The sequence below is a fragment of the Wolffia australiana genome, chromosome 6 (assembly GCF_029677425.1).
Source record: "Wolffia australiana isolate 7733 chromosome 6, ASM2967742v1".
NCBI lineage: Eukaryota > Viridiplantae > Streptophyta > Magnoliopsida > Alismatales > Araceae > Wolffia > Wolffia australiana.
The window spans coordinates 17,986,413-18,005,725 of NC_135840.1; the positions used below are offsets into that span (position 1 = coordinate 17,986,413).

Here is a 19,313-nt window from a genome sequence, read left to right on the forward strand (position 1 = left end):
ATCTATGAAAGATGTTTTATAAAGATTTCCCCTTAGTTTGTCAATGGAAAATTACCAAAAAAATAGTGGGGAGAGACAAGCCAGCATCGGCTGATGAAAGGTGGCGAACACTTGCTAGCAACATGTGCAATACTTGAAGTGTAACTGTTAGTGAGATAGTCAGCCTTATGGGCTAATGGGCCCTATTCTATAAGCCCATTAGCCCTCTTATCATTCTCTCTCTCCTAGGGTATATGTATACCCAGCCATGTACTCTATTGAGTTATGTCATTATCTTCTTCCTTCCTCTCTTGACATGGTATCAGAGCTCCAGAGCTCTTCCATCTAGGGTTTGACATCACCCTCTCGCTGTCTAGCGAATCCGGAGCGTGACCAACGGATCAGCCACAGCGCGAGCTGTAGCCAGCCCGCGGAGCTTCCGGAGAACCAGCCGCAGCCGCAGCCCTAGCCGGAACCGCAGCGCAACGCGCGGCCGCAGCGCAGCAGCAGCGCGCGCAGCCACAGCCGCGGCCGCGCGCCAGCCGCAGCCGCGCAGCGCAGCCGCAACGCGCGCGCGGCAGCGCGCGCGCCGCAGCGCAGCAACGCGCCAGCGCAGCCGCGCAGCCGCAGCCGCAGCCGCGCGACAGCCACAACCGCGCACAGCCGCAGCCGCAACCGCGCACAGCCGCAGCCGCGCACAGCCACAGCCGCGCACAGCCGCGCGCCAGCCGAAGTCGCACGCAGCCGCAGCCAGCGGCCTCAGCTGCCGCCGAAGCAGCAGCAGAAGCCGCAGCAGCCGCCGAAGCAGCAGCCGCCGAAGCAGCCGCCGCCGCCGCAGCCGCAGCTTGCAGCCGCAGCCGCAGCACGGGCCGTAACCTCAGTCACAACAGCCGTCTCCGTAGAGACCACGGCTCTGATGTCGGAGGAACTTTACTCCACGGGCCAGACGCGTCAACCGGCCGTCCCAGATGATGGCTTCACCGATGCAGACTTTCAACGAGAACCCTTGTCACACAAGGTTACTCATTCTCTGCCGGCGGTTCCCGACACGACGTGTCTCCAGGGCCCGAATTTGTTACAGTGGCGTCACTTTGTCGAGACTACTCTCAAGGCGCGCCAACTGTTCAAGCATTGCACACAAGCCCCGCTTCCATCGACCCATCCACACTATGCGGCGTGGGAAGCCGAGGAACACTTCGTCCTTGGATGGCTCTACACGACCTCCCTGGCACCCTCGTTCCGTGAAAGGTTCCCTCGCTGTGCCACCGTGAAGGGTTTTTGGGACCAGGCCAACAAATTCTGCGGCCGCGAAGGGGACAACTGGCGCCTCTTTATGCTCGTTGCTAAAGCCAGCAACTTTCGCCAAGCGCACTGTCCATCTCGGACTATGCGCTGGAACACAAGAAGCTGTGGGGCGAGGTGGACTACTACTTGCCGACGGATGATCCGGCGTGCAAGTCATTCCAGAACACTCTTCGCCTCGCCTCTTGGGGTTTCTTTATGGCCTAAACAAGGAGTATGGCGACACTCGGCGCCGTGCCCTCCATCGCATGAAGGCCTTCCTTCCATTGATGACTTGGTGAAGGAACTCCAGGAAGAGGAGAGTCATTTTCATGTCATTGGCACTCTCCTCGGAGGCAGCTCGTGACTCGACTGCCCTCCTCGCCCGGCCTCCCTCGCCGCTCCTGCTCCCGCGGAGGCGTCCCTCCAGGCTGATTTGCTCCTACTGCAGCAAGCCTGGACATCTCCGCAAGTGGTGCAAGAAGCGTCAGTACGACAACCGGAAAAAGAAGGAGGCTACCGAAGGGAAAGCTATGGTTGCCTCCTCCTCTACCTCTTCTACCAGCCCGGCGACTCTTGAGCAGCTCCAAGCCGACTTGGCCCGTCTCCGTGACCAAGTGGCCACTATGCAGACTCCGACTCAGTCGACGGCACATTTTGGTGGATTTGGTGCGTTCTCTCTCCCTCAGTCTGAACAGTGGTACTGTGGTACGGCTTCTTACTCGCCTTTCGTATCGGATACGAGCTGGGTTCTTGATTCGGGGGCAACCGAACACATGACCCCGTTCAATGACCGGTTTGTATCCTAAGAAAGGCATAGTGGGGACCGTACAGTTATTACAGCCGGTGGTGGACGGTTGGGTGTTGCTGGAATTGGGGCAGTGTTTGTAGACGGCCTCGGAGTGGTCAGCAATGTTCTTCATGTCCCCGCCCTGCGAGCTATACTTATGTCTCCTCAGCGTTTGGTTGACAGTTTGTCCTGTTCTTTTCACCTCCAGCCTGAAGGGATGTTTCTATCTGACAAGGTGGGTCGGACTACACCGATTAGGCGGGAGAACGGGTTGCTGTTGTTGGACGATGGGGGGTGCTCTCGGTGCTTCCTGCTTCACCGCCAACTCCGACCGGCGGATGTGCAGCGTATGGGACGTCTCCAGTTGGCTCACCAACGGCTGGGTCACCCGCCATTTTCAGTTTTACAGCGTCTCTTTCCTTCGATGTGTACTGGATTGGACCTTCAGACTATCGTGTGTGATGCCTGTCAACTGGCGAAGCACCGTCGTTCATCTTTCTCTCCGTCCACCTCGCACTCCTCCACTCCATTATTTCGCATCCATAGTGATGTTTGGGGACCCGCCCAGCAGGCTAGCTTAAAGGGCCACCGATACTTTCAGATCTTTGTTGATGAGGCCACCAGCTACACATGGGTCTACTTGTTGACCGCCAAATCTGAGGTTGCTCCGACGGTCCGTCACTTCTGCTCCATGGTTCGTACTCAGTTTGGCCGAGGTATTCAGCGCTTCCGCTCCGATAACGCCCGGGACTTCGTCAACACCGAGCTGGCCACGTACTTTGCTGACCATGGGATTCTCCACGAGTCCTCTTGTGTGGCCACCCCGGAACAGAACGGTATGGCAGAACGTCGGATCGGGTATGTCACGTCGACCGCCCGTACCCTTCTGCTGAACTATTCTGTTCCGTGAGCGTATTGGGGTGAGGCGGTCTTAACGAGTACCCATCTCGTAAACCGTCTCCCCTCCCAGCCCCTCGGGTTTGTCAGCCCACTGGATCGTCTCTCCACTAACACCCCCCCGTCTCTCCACTGGGACGGCGACGGTGGAGGAATGGGTCCCACAAACGGAAAGGGTTCCAAGGAAGGAGTCGAAGACGCCTCAAGTCTCGACTTGTGGCTCGGGGGTTTACTCAGTCGTATGGCGTGGACTACTTCGAGACCTTCTCTCCTGTGGCGAAGATGGAAACAGTTCGTCTCCTCTTGGCGCTTGCGGCTCATTCCGATTGGCCGATACGACAGTTCGATGTGAAGAATGCTTTTCTCCACGGTGACTTGACGGAAGAGGTGTACATGCAGCCACCTCCCGGGTATACTCTTGGCCCCCCGGGCACCGTTTGCCGGCTGCGGAAACCTCTCTATGGACTGAAACAGTCACCGCGGATGTGGTTCGGTTGGTTCTTTTCGGTCATGAAGACCGAGGGCTACACTCAGAGCAATGGGGATGCCTCCCTATTCTTCCGTCACAGTTCCGCAGGTGTCTCCATCTTGGCCGTGTACGTCGACGACATCCTCATCACGGGGTCCGATTCTGCAGAGGCCGGCCGCCTCAGCTCTGCGTTGGCCAAGGAGTTCGAAATCAAGGCCCTCGGGCCTCTTCGCTAATTCCTCGGTCTTGAGGTGGCCTACTCCCCCTGGGGGATCTTTGTGTCACAGCAGAAGTATGCCGTTGACCTACTGGCCTTGACCGGAATGACTGAGTGTGCACCGGTCACTACTCCCATCGACCCTAACGTCAAGTTGGGTAAGGGGGAGGACTCAGCACCGGTGAACGCATATCAGTACCAGCAGGTGGTGGGGAAACTCCTGTACTTGACCCACACCCGCCCCGACATCAGTTTCGCCGTCAACCTCCTCAGTCAGTTCATGCACTCTCCGCGGGAGATCCATCGTCAGGCGGCCAACCGGGTACTTGCGTACCTAAAGGGCTGCCCCGGGAAGGGCTTGTTCTTTCCTCGGAGTATGGAGCGGATCGTGAAGGTGTACACGGATGCGGACTTTGCCGGCTCAGTTGTGGACTGTCGTTCCACCACGGGTACTGCACTTTTGTCTTGGCAGTCTTGTCAGTTGGAAGAGCAGCAAGCAGGACAAAGTGTCCCGCTCCAGTGCTGAAGCGAATACGGGCACTTGCCGATGGGGCCTCTGAAGGCCAGTGGATATCTGAATTCTCCATGACCTTCGTGTGTGGAGTATTCCGGCCCAATCCACTTCTACTGCGACAACAAGTCGGCAATCGCCTTGGCAAAGAACCTGGCCAACAGGGACGGATCAAGCATATGGAACTCCACCGCTACTTCTTCAAGGAGGCGGCGTGGGCGAGGCATCTTTGACTTGGAATTTGTTCCATCCGCTGATCAAGCTGCTGATGTCCTTACCAAAGGACTATCTCGACCTCTCCTGCAACGTGCAGTGTCCAAGCTCGGCATGGATGACATCCATACTTGCTATGGGGGTGTTAGTGAGATAGTCAGCCTTATGGGCTAATGGGCCCTATTCTATAAGCCCATTAGCCCTCTTATCATTCTCTCTCTCCTAGGGTATATGTATACCCAGCCATGTACTCTATTGAGTTATGTCATTATCTTCTTCCTTCCTCTCTTGACAGCAACCTATGACAAATCTTAAACCTGCAGCTGAGTGTATTTGGCGGAGTCATCATGGCTATGCATTATAGGAAGATTTGGTAGTACCTGCAGCTGCTCATGGGTGGCAGAAGCAGTAGACAGAAGAGTTCAGAGATGGGACAGGATGCACAAAGGTCAGGTGCTGCCCAGTCCTTGCACCACAGTTGCAGAATTGGATGTGATACCTCAGATCCCATTCTGCCTGAATCCTGTAAAATGACCCAGGATAGAAGACTAGTCGGGAATCTAGTTGTTGCCCTATTTAAAGGAAATACAAAAGTGTCAAATGACTAAAATGCCCAAGTGGGCTAGCATGATGAGGCTACCCCTAGATAGGATGAAGATTGTATCAGCGACCCCAATTCAAAGATGAAAGCAATGTCTGAACAACTTCAGAGAGAAGAAGGGAGAGAAGAGAATGTCACAACCAGAGATACGAGGAGAGGGCATTGCCTAATTGTAGGAGAGGCAATGGAGGAAGGGTTATAGTGTGGTAGAGAGAGATTGTTGAGGAGGAAGAAGGACATGTTTAAGGAAGGGTTTTCATGATGTCTACTTGGCTGCTGATTGAGTGCACCTAACCACCTTCAATAATTGTGAGATGTCCTCGGGTTGGGCCTCTCCAGGATTATGCTGATAAAAAATGGTGAACGCTGTAGTGAGCCGACGCTTACTATATGCACAACCTAGTGTCATATAGCAAAGATACAAAAAACATGATTCCTGGAACAAAGTGAGGCATGTGCAGGTAAAAAGAGACATAAAATGGAGCCCTGCTATGCCAACTACTTATGTCTGATATTGTGAACTCAACTCAGAGGACGAATTCACAGGCTGACATGTTTTTTTTGTTCTATTCCTCTCAGCTTTCGTCATCCAATGCATTCATTTCATGGGGCAAGTCCAAGCCGTAGCTAGCAAGTTATGTTGGACAGGCGAACCAAAAAAATGGGGCCCAAAGTTTGACCTTCTTTTAGACAGCTTTGGTTCTCCGTACATTTTGTTTTGATCTCCTTCCCTTTTGTTATAATACTTCAAAAGACATTTTCTTCTTTCTTATTTGTAAATATAACCTTACGGAGACCTGCTATATCTATGGACTAACTTAAGGGCATTTCTATACATGGCCCGGGCCCACTACAAATTCTAACCTGTATTTATTCAGTCTCCCTTTGAAAGAGCGACTTTTTCTACCGATGAAACCCTCAGGACACAGTTGTCGGCTTTGTCACACCCTTAGATGTTGAAAGTCTGTCTGATAACTGAAGCAGAGTAGGACAAGCTCATACATAGTGTATATTATGGGGGCGGATGGCTGCTGGGACACATTCCAGTTGGGGCCCAATAATACATAATAAAAACTATGATATTCTTCAAATAATCAGAATATGTGGCCTCATGGAGAAGTATTAGAAATTAAAGAACAGATCAGTTTTCCTCGCCCTTCATAGCTCACCCACGATGGCATCAGAGAAGAGAGAGAGAAACAACTTGACATCTGATGCACTATGAAGATTTCGTAGTCTGAATACTGCAAGCATTTCTTCATGCCTGGACATTCCTCCATAATAGAAGTTGCCCAAAATGTTTAGCTACAGCCAATTAACTCGACGTTTAAAGAGGTCCAGCACCTCCGCAGTATATGCTGAAGCAGGGATGATTACTCTACACGTGACATCCTATAATCTTCCCTCTAGTGTCATTAGAACAATTCTGATGAAACTCCATGATAGTCCTATCAGTAACATGGAGGCTTTGTGAAGACCTATTATTACGTGTTGCAGAATCTTCATTTGCGTAGCTTGAAGAAAGATATCAAATCATACATAGAGTAGTGTATTACCTGTCAGATCTGCAAGTCATCAACTCTTCAACCAGCAGGGATCTTTGAACTGCTCCCCATTCCTGTAGCTGTATGGAAAGATGTATCCATGGACTTTGTGGAGGGTCTTTAAGAATCAGGGGGATACAATTCGATATCGATATTAATGGGCTTCCTTTCTAAGTACTGCCACTTCATTCCTCTCTCGGTTGTCTCCAGTAGAGACAGTCTTCACCAGCAGATTCTGGAAAGAGTTGCAGAAGTCAAGGTGAGCTCATGTCATCATTCGGAGACAGATGGTTGTTCAGAGATCGTAAATCAGATGCTTAGAGGGATATCTTTGCTGCATAACATTTTACCAACTAAAGGTATGCCACTCGTGATTGACTTGGACAGAATTGATCCTTAAGACATGCTACCACTTGACGATCAAAAGCTCTCGTTTTAAAACAGTATAGGGGTGAGAACAATTGCAAGTCGTGAATTATGGGCATCCATCTTTGGCAAGAGACTCAGTGGCTTGATTCTTCATAGAACTGGACCAAATTTCAATTCTTCTGAAAGCTTGCTTTCTTAAGGCTGAAGGGAAAGTGGATCCATCCACGGCAGGGGTTCATGCACAGATGCCCGCTGGCACCATTACTCTTCACTCTAATAGTGGATGCACTGGCCATATGTGCAATTAATGTCTGCGACCATGGCTTGCTTGGGGGATTCCATACAACAATCTTCCCAACAGGCATCGTGCTTCTGCAAAAAGCAGATGACACCACCTTCTTCTTGGAAGGCTTCGTGGAAGAAGCCAGAAACGTTGCTGCACTGCTAGATCTTTTTGCTGATTTCTCAGGTTTGCAGATCAATCGAGAAAGATATGCATTTGTCGGCTTTGGCCTATCGCACGAGGAAGACAAGGGAAGGTTACCCATGCGATACTTGGGTTTGTGACTGACAAGGGAAGGCTCGAAGCACGGATTGGAACCTGGTGATTGAGAAGGTGGAGAAAAGATTGGATGACTGGGAAGGAGGCATGTTGTTGAGAGGGGTCCAGTTGGTGCTACTGCAGTTGGTGCTCTTGGCCATTCTACTGTTTCACTAGTTGGTCTTTAAGTTATCCCAGGAAATCAGAAGGCACTTAGAGGCCATGATGAGGATTTTTTTCTGAAAAGGACAAGAGGCATGGAATGGCAGAGGTGCCATCAGGGTCTCCTGGGAGGTGGTTTGCCGTTTGGTGGAGTGATGGGGCCGGGGATGCTACACCTAGAAGATATGAACTAGGCATTACTGGCAAAATGAGTGGGCAGGATTATGGGGCTGGATGATGACATGACCATGAGGGTATTGAGAGACAGTTATGGCATAGAGATAAAGGGAGAGCGGTGCACAGTCCCAATTAGAGGAGCATCTTCTTTTTGGCAAGGCATGGCGGACATCTTTTTATTAGTCGAGCGGTCTTTGAAGCTAGACTAATGGACGGATCTTTTTTCCGATACTGGATGGATGACTTGGCGGCCCGCTGTAAGTTATGGAGGAGTTCCCATGCCTCTTTCATCTGGCGAAGAATTCCAGGCATCAGTTAGAGATTGTTGGGATGACACGTGAAACCCAATTTTGGATGGCATCCTTTCAGACTAGAGGATGGAAGAACTATTGCTCATTCAGCCGGCTTTGATACACTTGCATACTTTGAATGTGAGAAAGAACAGCTAGGGGTGGAAAGGCACAGTTTTTTCAGTTCGGGATGCGTATAGAAAGCTTTGAGAGAACCCAACAGAAGAGAAATCTACAGCCATTACCTGCCGACTGCTTTGGAAGCAAGAGCTTGATAAGTCTCTGGTGAAGACTTATCAAACCAGACGAAGACGTAAGGCTTCAGTCGCGCGTGCCAGTTGATGCAGCACATGTCAGTATTTGAATAAAACGCGGGAATCTTTATATAAAACAGAGGGAGGGTTTTCGATCAAGCAGCAAGAAGTGTTTGCAGACTACGTCGTCAAGAGTAGAAGGAGATCCTCCTCTGCGTGGAGCTGTTGGAGCCGATTCGGTCATCAGTTACTCCGATCTACCAGGGAGAATTCCTAGCATCTATCTCTGTTCTTTAGTTAGCGGTTCTCGTACTTCGTTGCGTCTACTATTCGTTTTCTGTTGAACAATTGGATTGGAAGTCATTATAAACTCTCGTATTGTTGGGAGAGTCAAGATCTATGCATTTTTATTGACACTATCACGAGGATCTTTACCTCATTGTTATTACGGAGTATAATTTTGTCATTGCCTTAACAGAGCTCCCCCTGAAAAAATGGATTTCTAGATGGCTATTGGTAAGTTGATGCCTTATGACCAGTGCCCTCGGGAAGCGCATGTTCCTGGATACACCAACAGAGTGTCCCATGTGCACACAGTGAGAGGAAGATTGTTCCCATCCTTTTGTTGATTGTATGTTTGCCCACAGGTGATTTGGAGGCTGCAGAAGCTCATGGGGGTGGAGGGGCTTCCAGCAAGGCATGCTGGGGCTTGATCTGGAGGCGTGTGCATGGGCCATGTGAAATGTGGAAGGGTTCTGCAATACTTAGGCGATATGGCTCCACAGCGACGAGGTGGTGTTTAAGGGAGGGGCTCTTTTGACAGACGTCTTACACGATGTTGAGAGTCTCATTATATATTGCTTCTGGAGGGAGGGATGATTGAAGAAAGGACCATGTTGGTCGTCTACACAGCGTTCATTTAAATCATTAATTTTGGGTTGATCACCGTTCTCTAAAAAAAGTTAGTTCATCAGTTTTAACCTTGAGGCTCTGGTCTCAGTCTCTGACATGTATGGAAACGTAATGTTTTAAGATGGTGCCCTTTTCATTCTCCCTTGGGGAAAACAAGCATTTGCCTTGTTATATCCTCACTATTTTGTTTCCAGCTCGTTATCCCTGTTTATCATCAAGTTGGAAGCAAATCAGACTTGAAAATAGATATATTCCCATTTTTTCTGCGTCTGTTTCTGCGCTCTCTTTTTGTGCCAATCAATGTTGGGGATAACACTGAATGTTCATGAGCACAATTTCTAAACTCAACATATCACCACCGTGTGCATCATCCTCTCTGTATAAGTTGTTATGTGTGGAGGAGGGTGGGTAGCTCTTTGAACTTTGAATTCCTGTGGCTGTAGTTCTTTCTTAGTCTTATTTTTCTGAAGGCTATTCAAAAGCAATAAATCTCCAGTAGTTTTTTAATAGTTAGCTTATTCATTGATTTACAAATTATATTCATACTAGTACTTTGTGGGCTTGAGTTTCACGCTAAATGAGCTATCATCTTTGTCACAACTTTTAAGCTTTATTTCCTCTACAGATGTTTGCACACTTGTGCTTCATCTATGAATGTCTTATTTTTAATTTTTTTTCAGAATATTGATGATATTAGACACTGCCGGAAGACAAAGATTCCCCGTTTTGATTTTGAGAAGTGTAGTCGCACTGGATTCAAGGAAATTGAGATATCGGAAGATTGTGGAGTGGTATGAAATTTAATTAGACATTTCACAGTTTTTGAGATACTTCAGTCTCCGTTATGTTTCACATCCCGACAAATACAATGATATCGTCTCCGGAATATAGCCCATGATTTGTTAGACCAAGCTCGTGGTTTCCTCTTCTGTCTTATTATTTAATTAATTCTATTTTTTAAAGTTATTTCTAATGATTTAGTCCCCACTCTCACTCCTTTTAACTGGTGTACTGTAAATGCATTCCGTCGAGCTTCCAAAGAGGCCATTAAATAAACTGTATCTGAAGGATCCATAAAAATAGGATCTTCTATGTTTCTCCTGTAGCATACCATATTTAAGCGCATTAATGTTTTTCCATTTCCCAGATCTTCTAGAGAGTTGATATCAGCGAATTTTGTCTAGTTCCCAGACCTATGGGTATCAGTGATATCCATCGATATCAAGTGCTGTCTAGGATCCTTTGATTCAGTTTCTTCCTGCTCACTGATATGGCTGCCTAATTATATCTTTTAGCTCAATTTCATCAGAGTATTCTGTCAATTGATGTCCTTTTTGGTACCTGTGGGATTAAATAGAAACTTATTTCCATTCAAAATAACCTATGGGATTACGTATAAAATTTCATGGCTGAAAAAACCCCTAGAGAATAATTATGTGAATTCATGTATTGTTAAGTAAGTTTGACTCGTTAGTATACTGTAATGTAAAACTTATATTTTCAGGGTTTTTAAATCTTTCCTCTGATTTTCTTGAAGATCATGCTTGAGTAATTTATTTCCAGTTTATCAAGTTACCGTCTGTTTTCAGGTCATATTTGAAGGAGTCTATGCCTTGCACCCAGATATCCGAAAGTTAATCGACTTGTGGATCGCTGTTGTGAGGCCCAAAACCTTGCTTTCTTTCTGCTTTGCAAAAATGTACTCTTTCTTTCTGCTGTAAAACCTATTTCTATTATTTCCAAACCTGAGCACTGGATTTGGGAAACATCCAGGTGGGTGGTGTTCATTCACATCTTATCTCAAGAGTACAGAATGACAAGAGAAATGCTGGGTTTTTAGTTTCACAGAATGAAATCATGGCCACTGTGTTTCCGATATTTCAGCAGCATATTGAACCGCATCTTGTCCATGCACATGTTGGTACATAACTCTCTTGTCCATGCAAAAGGTTTACTTACATTCATGAGCAATTCTTGCCATAACTCCTCTCTGCCTGATGCAGCTAAAGATACGTAACGACTTTGATCCTGTCCTCTCTCCTGAGAGCTCTTTGTTTGTCTTAAAGAGCAGTACGCAGGTAATCTCTGGGTGCAACCGAATGTGAACTCAAAAATATAGTCAAGAAGTAAACCTGATTTATTGCCCTGTAATTAACTTTTCCTATAGAAGAATTCCATTAGAATTATGTCATGCACTTACCACTTGCAGTCATGCATGAGTATGAGAATGAGTGGGAGAAGGCCTTGAGTTTTTATGGATGTTTTCTCACTTTCTGGGAAAACATCTGGATGCTGTGTGTATAAATAATATAACTACGTAATCAATTTTCTTAAAAAAAAACTACATTTTCATTAATTCCTTATAATTTGTATGCGGGTACAGTATTTTTACATCCATATTATCCTTTATTTGATTCCTATTCATGCATAATGTGTTTTTTGTAAAGTGCTATATTCCTTGATGTGATTCAAATTGTGTGTTTTTTATTTTATCTTCCTCCACTTAATTTGCATTCATTTAAGTTCTTATCGGGGTTATGGGGCACTGTCACCGAGAAATTATTTTCACTTGACAACATTTTACAGTTTTTTGTATTTTCTAAGTGATCTCATCTGATCCTTCTGTATTATTCTTTTTTCCTTTTTTGCTATGCAAGGTTGCCCTACAAGATATCCTCAAGGTGCTTGACTCTGGAAAAGTTTGTAGCTCTGTTCAGAACTTTACCGACATATACCTGAAACTACCAGGATTACGCTTGAGTGGGAAACTAACTGAAAATGACTGCATTCGGGTTCGAATTTGTGAGGGAAGATTTGCTTTATTGATTCGTGAGGTAATTTCTCTTTATCTCTTATGTGGTCTTATAATTTTAATGCACCGCTATTAAATTACTTGTGTTTTCATTCTGACCCTTGGTTTCTGTGGTTTTTTTCACTGGGTCAGCCCATTAGGGAAGGAAACTTCATTGTCCAGCCAAAGGTTGACTTTGATATAAGTATTAGCACTGTTGCAGGACTTCTTAAAATCGGGTATGTATGCCCTATCTGTTCTTCTAGATCTCTGTAAAATTCAGTTGTCCTTTTATTGGTCTGTCATAATAGCCTTTCGTAGCCCTTGGAGATATTTTTTCCTTCTGGTAGAACTTTCTTCCTCCATTTTTTATGAAGTTATCAGTTTTCAAGAACATACCAAAGGAGACCTAAGAAGAAAGAGCAGAAACCAGATACATGTGCCGGAAGGGTGAAATGTATCACCAAAATCATATAAAAACTGTAGCAGGAAAATGCAAGTATCAGATCTTTTTCATGAAAGCCATTACCCGACTTGGTAGCTGAAGCCAAGAGCTGGAGTAAGAGAGGCCGGCTACCAGAAGGGAGAAGATTCACCTGATTCTTCTCAACTGCTATCTTTCATACTTTTCCCATCTTCATTCTATGCTTGTTCAAAGTAGATTATAATCTTATGGGGATACCGTCTTGGACGGTTTTGGTTTCTGGAGAATTCTCATTGATTTGTTTTGAATATTTGCTGGATATTTTTCCATAAATTATCTTTCGATATCAATTAGTATTGGAGTCAGATTTTGATCGTGGGACCTGTGGGTTACGGACCTCCTAACGTTGCTGAGGTGAATTTCTTGATACCAATTGATGCCATCAGGTATCAAGTAGGGTTTCTGAGATGAGTTTCTTCATTAACAAGAATTCTACAGAAACCCAAACTGTCGAAGATCTGATCCAGATTGGATTATAGTGTGCTTTGAAAAAGAATAGAATGAAGATAGGAAAATGATAGGATTTCCCGGGCCCTTGTTGGGGGCATTCTCGTCTTTTTGCCATTAAGGGCAGCTAGACCCCTTCCCTCCATGTTTCCCTTAAGTAGCACAGCCCTCCTTCTAGGAGGGCAGACTGGAAGTTTTTCTTAAGTGACTGTTGGTTTTCCCTCCCCTCTCGTCTCTTCTTATATCCATGCTCCATCTTCCTCTACGATTCCCGTCCTCGTGATCGTCTCTACATCACCATGTCTTCAGGCGGATCTTCCCCGGCTGATCCCTACCCCCTCTGCTCGGCCTCCTCGGATCCTTCCCGTTTCACCTCTCCTACCCTGGGAACTTCTACCTTGCCTCGCCCTCGACCCTCCTTCCAATACGAACCTAGATCAAGGTTATTATCAGAGAAGTATGGAAGATAGCTGTTGAGAAGAATCAGGTGAATCTTCTCCCTTCTGGTCGCAGACCTCTCCTGCTCCAGCCCTAAGCTGAATCTGCCAAGTCGGCTAATGGCTTCTGGCAACACATGCCACGTTCCCTGCTAATGTCTCTGGTTACTGCGCTTGTAGATCGTCTTTGCTATGTTCTTGAAAAGAATGCACCAGTTGCTCTGTAATTCGATGCTACCTCGATGTTTTTCTTGTCATGTGACCCTCATCAATCTGCCTGTAGTTAATCATGATCGTTATTTCCATCAATCACATTTTCCTAACAAAACAATGTCTGATTTCTAATCTTGATGCACCAGATATCAGCCTGTAGCATGCATAGAAGCATCGGCATTGATTTATCAAGACGGAAAGGTTCTTTCTCATGCTTCTTTTCTTTAATTGTTTCATTAATGCCGTATTCATTTACATTGTCTTCTATGCTTCAATGTTAGGACTGAAATTCCAAAGTTTGAAAGATTCTCTTTTAATTACTGTCAGGTTTGAATCAGACTAAAGAAATCCAAGAAACTCTCTCTCCTTTACTTTAGGCTTTTCGCATAGAAGTAAAAGTTTATATACCAGTTACAGTATCGGACCAAGGCACATGATAGTTGAAATGAGAAACATGTGCCAGACAAAAGAAATCTGATTGTACTACTTATTAGGCCATCTAAGGTACATCTAGGAGAAATTAATAAAAGAAGACGAACCATGCCCATGGCTAAGAATTACCTTCCAGTCTTAGAGTTTATATTGGCTAGAGAGAATCGTCTGATCTGAAATTTTCTGCCGGGTGCCTCTTCCAATTTTTTCAGACTGATCGAATGAACGAATGGTGTTTCTGACTAATTTGGTTATCTCCTAGGTTCTTGTGGAAGTTGACCATTTGGAAGCTACGTCTGTTCACTATCTCCAAATAAAAGGCATTGATAAGGATGTAGTGGCTGCCGCTGCATCATCATTAAATTTAGATGGTTCCTACACAGCAAAGGTTTGTCTGAACTACTCATCATTGATTAGCATCTTACTGACCTCTGATAAGTAGATTTTCTTTGATGGATGAACTTCTAAAACTGTAGTCCCTAACTACTTTTTGAAAATATTTTAATCCATTTTTTACTTTTCAATGACGACATCTTCGTATCCATTCATTTTACAGACTTATCTTGAGATAATTCTTGAAAGCTTGCCACCTCATGAAAGGAATTATTCCGGCATTCAGAACCGCCAAGCTGCACGACTCCAGGAGATTGTAGATTTCATTCTTTCCCAGGTGGGTCTTATGATTATTCTTTTCAAAGGCATATACTGTGGCTCGGTTATTCTTTTCTAAGGCATGTAATAGATGCATCACTTTCATTAGTGGGGTGATCATAATGGATAAATCATACAAAGATTGGAAGCGTATTTCAGCAGTACAACAGCAAAGATTGGTGTTCTTTGCTCGTCATACGAACAATTTTTTTCTTTCATGTTCATAGATATGATCCTATAAAATCGATAGATAACTGAAGAAACCCAGGATGAAAAGAGGCTCATTCTGGTCATTACATGGCACTTACAGTTGGGAGGAGCCTTTCCGCAAGGGGCCCATGTTAATGGACTATTGCTTAGAGATACACGAGTGAATGCGAAAGAATCCTATTCAACAATAACTCTTCCTGAATTATAGTTCCCTGGAGAGAGTAAACACCCTATGTTTGTGAACACTGTTGGACTGTATAGTGTTGAGATATTTTTGACTCATCAAAGCTAGTTCTAGGAAGTGTAAGAGGAAGGGACATTATTTTCATTCCATTTTCTTAAGGGATAGGTACCTGAAGAAAAAGGAAATTTAAATACCCTCTAATGTAAGGGTAGTAAACCTTTTAGTTAATTGAGTTTGTTTTGCTCTCATTTATCCATCCGCCCGACTTTCATGGTGACTTGGATCCTCTGCCCTTTGACTTTATCAGCTCCCACTGCTCTATCATCTCCTGTTACACTCATATCTTCCTTATTTTCACTTTAGTACCCTATCTCCTCCCCTATGGAGGTCAAGACAGCATTATTCAACAGCCTTTCCGGAAACTGATTTCCCGATCGGTGCCATTGACGTGGTTATGTGCAGACAAGCTAACATTAATCGGCTTACTTTTTTCTCCTTTTTTGCTTCAGAAGTCTAGGAGACTACTGGGATTTTGTAAGAAGTCTTTTCCTTGTTGCAGGCTGGAAACTCTGGTTCAGAATCTCCTGGAAGTGATGAGGCCACTTCAGTAGTTAATGGCTCCCTGGAAGACATACATTTGAAGATTAAAAATCTGGAGAGATGGCAAACTATAAACATGGTAATATCTTTTGTTACTCCATTTTTACTAAACTGGTATAAACATACCCATATATGAGAAGTTCTTGATTAGTTTAACGCGTACTAGGCTACCCTCTATTACATGAGCGATGAAAAATATTAATTACTACAGTCGTTTTATTGTGGGCTTGTATTAATAGCTCGAATCAATACAATAGCACGAATTTTCGTTGGCCTATTTGACTAGATGGCTGTAGTGACAATTGCAGGTTATTTTTTGAGTACATTTCTGAGCCTATGTAAACATAAGCATTTTTTGAAATCCTTGAATTTATGAACACAGACTAGGTTACCCGTTTATGCAAATGATGAGAAATATCAATTTCTACTCGCTATTTTATGGAACAGTATTGCTTAGATTAGATACTATTACAAATTTCATTGGATTGTTTGAGTCAATGGCTGTAATGGTGATGGTAAATTCATTTTTGAAAACAGTTCAGAGCCAAATACCCATTTATGAGGAATGCATCAGTTTTTAAAGGCAAACTAGGTGAACCAGTAATACTCAGAACAGAATATTAAGACAAATTTTCGTCTGGTTATTTATGTCAATGGCTGAAATGATAATCGTAGATTTCTTTGAGTATATTTCTTGGTCGATGTAAACTCTACCCATTTATGAGAAATCCATTTGTGTAGGGCTAATTAGGTTATCCGTTGATGCACAACTTTAGAAGTACTAATTTTTACTCAAGGTTCAATGGACCAGAATTATTTGAGATTGGATAATAACACGAGTTTTTGTTGGATTATCTGACTCAACCTCTGTAGTGATGATAGTATCTGTACTTCTGGGTACATTTGATGTGGATTTTCTGATAAGTCTATTTTTAATTTTGTAGCTTTTGTGGACGATTCTGATGTCAACAGTTATTGGTTACTCACTCTACAAGCGAAAGCAACACTAACATGGAGGGTGGTCGTATTCCTCGTAACCGTTTCTTGAGAGGTATGTTTTACAAAAATGGGTCCTAACCGTTCATTTTGATCTCGGGTAGTTCTGAATTGACTGATCTCATGTAATCATGAGACACTGTTTATAAACCGAGTGATAAACTAATATTCACCATCAATAAGACAAAATAACTGATTTGAACAAGTAAAATCTTAAAATATTTGTCAAGGGCCTCGGTGTTCTTATATTAAAAGAAGAAGAGTGAGGAAAGAAGAGCGATGTCGCCTGATAAGATCGTCTCTGGGACAGAAGTGAACGGTGAGAGGTGATGGCAGTACGGGCATCGCCACAAAGTAAAGATTGTGGCAGGATGAACTTTTCCAGGGGAGAGAGACAAGGGAATAGAGAATAGGTTCATTTATTCTTTTTGGCTACCCCACCCCTAAAGAGAACTGCAGAAAAAGGTAAAAATGACTGAATTTCCCTTAGTGGGTAAAAATGACGATAGTACGCCTAGTGGACTGAAATTACTAAAATATAGTGGATATAATGAGAATTTTATTATTATTTGGGACATCTTTCGAACCTTTGCAATTATTTTATGTGATTTATGTTCTGTTAATTGTTCAGTTTTAGATTACTTCACTTTCTGTTTGTGTAATTGGTTCATCAGTTAAGAGTGAATTATGAGATACTTTGAAGATAGTGAGACATTGTTACCTCAGAGATATCAATCCTCTTTTTATCATCAAAGATATTAAATTACCCATAACTAGAAGTAAAGCCTGTAGTTATTAGTTTCTTACCTCATAATCACATTGGGTACATTTTCCTAACCACAAATTGTTTTCGCTGATTTACGGTTTTTTTAGTCTTACATTAATTTTATTTTCTATTCGTCTAAATGGGTCTCAAGTCATTGCAAACCCCAGTTTAAATACTACATATGCATCCAGTTTTTACTTATAACCCAAGTATTAGCCTCACGATATTTATTATCTTTATTGACGTTGCACTGCCATATTGTAAAGTTTTAGGTAAATTTTGATTTTTTCCGCATAAAAAAGGGAAGTGATGATTTCCCCTACAGTTTTACGACTTCCATAAAGTTATTTATCCTCTGGGAATAAATTCCTCCATTTTTCACTAGCCTTATCAGTTGAAAATGTGGCATTTATTGTATTTGATTAATATTTAGTCTAAAAGTTTACTCTTGCACGACTATGCCTGACGGCTAATCACAGTTAGGGATTTAGAAAATTGTTTATCTTGTTCCAATAGTCGATTTATATTACACTTTGTATCATGAACTTTTAAAAATTTCATTCTCTGTTTCTTTTAAATATATGACCTTAGTTTTTTTGAGAATGTCAACTCCCAGCGATTTCTAAGATGATGATCAGGAAGGTCTTGATTTATAAACGAATTATTATTTACATTGTGTGATTGCTATACTAGATAGTTAGTGCCTTGAACATTTAATTCCAGGGAAGCTTTCGAAAATTACAACCTTATTTGGTTATATGCTTTTGGATCTATATTTATCCCTCATTGCATTTTCTCATTTGTTCTGAACAATTTCTCCGAACCACTAGTATTTAATATTGAAAGTAAAATTCCAAGGAAGCTTTCGAAAATTACAACCTTATTTAGTTTTATGCTTTTGAGTCTATATTTATCCCGTATTGAATCTTCTCATGTGTTCTGAACAATTTCTCCAAACCACTAGTATTTAGTATTGAAAGTAAAAGAAAGTTGTTCTGAATTCCAATGATGTTACAGTTTCTTGCAATACTAACTACATTAAAGTGACATATAACTGGGGTTGGTCTCGCCCTGGGTCGATGGGTGCTTGGGCAGTTTAAGGAAATTAGGTTTGAAATGGCCCTTCGCCCAGTCCAATGGACATTGCCATTTTCCGTGCCTATCTCCCAGAATCTTGGGGGAAGGCAAAGTTTTTGACTTGGGTCAGATGTTTAGAACCATATAATGGTTAGATAACAAAATGATCATGTGGCTGGGTGGTCAGCTGGAAAATTATTGTTAATGTGTGTGCAAGTTTGATTCCCACATTCAGCAGATGTTTACATTTTATCAAAAATATATGCCCATAATGGCGGCTTCCATCTTTGTGACAGTGCACCAAATTCAAGGAATATTGATTTGCGTTCCTGACCCAAATTCGAGGCAATCTGAAATTCACCCACTTGGTTCAAATTTTCAATCCTAACCTTGTGGCCTGCCCTACACATAACAGGATGTCATGCTAAGAAGAACAAATAATATCATGAATTTGACATTATGCCAGAATATCAAGCAAGTGTTAGATGAGGGAATCATTAAGAAAGTTATTGTACTCTTGCACTTTTGGTTTCTTTATCCTAGTTATCTTACACAAAAATCATCTATAGTAAAAAAAATTTGAAATGAAAGTGCTAGATTTCATTTGGTGTTATTATTCTTACCTACTCTATTTAGATAATTTTTAATTACGTCAGATATGTAGTGTCATGGCCTTTCAAGGTTAGTTCTATGGTACTCATTTAGTTCTAATCAAGATATTGTTGGATTATTTATAACTATGTTAATGTTTGATACTAAGTAAACAATAAATTATTCACTCCACATTAGTATTTATGTTATAAGCTGTTCTTAGTTTG

General features: G+C 43.4%; 1 protein-coding gene across 2 annotated transcripts in view; it reads left to right on the forward strand.

The window, feature by feature from the left end:
- LOC144704237 (P-loop containing nucleoside triphosphate hydrolases superfamily protein) overlaps positions 1 to 16,863 on the forward strand; it is a 44,631-nt gene extending 27,768 nt beyond the window's left edge. For both annotated transcript variants that reach the window (XM_078576578.1, XM_078576579.1), the window contains exons 16-26: positions 9,888 to 9,998; positions 10,797 to 10,865; positions 10,981 to 11,124; positions 11,211 to 11,285; positions 11,865 to 12,041; positions 12,152 to 12,237; positions 13,726 to 13,780; positions 14,274 to 14,399; positions 14,568 to 14,681; positions 15,616 to 15,735; positions 16,601 to 16,863. In XM_078576578.1, the coding sequence (XP_078432704.1) occupies positions 9,888 to 9,998; positions 10,797 to 10,865; positions 10,981 to 11,124; positions 11,211 to 11,285; positions 11,865 to 12,041; positions 12,152 to 12,237; positions 13,726 to 13,780; positions 14,274 to 14,399; positions 14,568 to 14,681; positions 15,616 to 15,735; positions 16,601 to 16,666 (1,143 nt within the window). In that variant the 3' untranslated portion in view covers positions 16,667 to 16,863. The remainder of the gene's footprint in view (positions 1 to 9,887; positions 9,999 to 10,796; positions 10,866 to 10,980; positions 11,125 to 11,210; positions 11,286 to 11,864; positions 12,042 to 12,151; positions 12,238 to 13,725; positions 13,781 to 14,273; positions 14,400 to 14,567; positions 14,682 to 15,615; positions 15,736 to 16,600) is intronic.
- Positions 16,864 to 19,313: the final 2,450 nt, after the last annotated feature.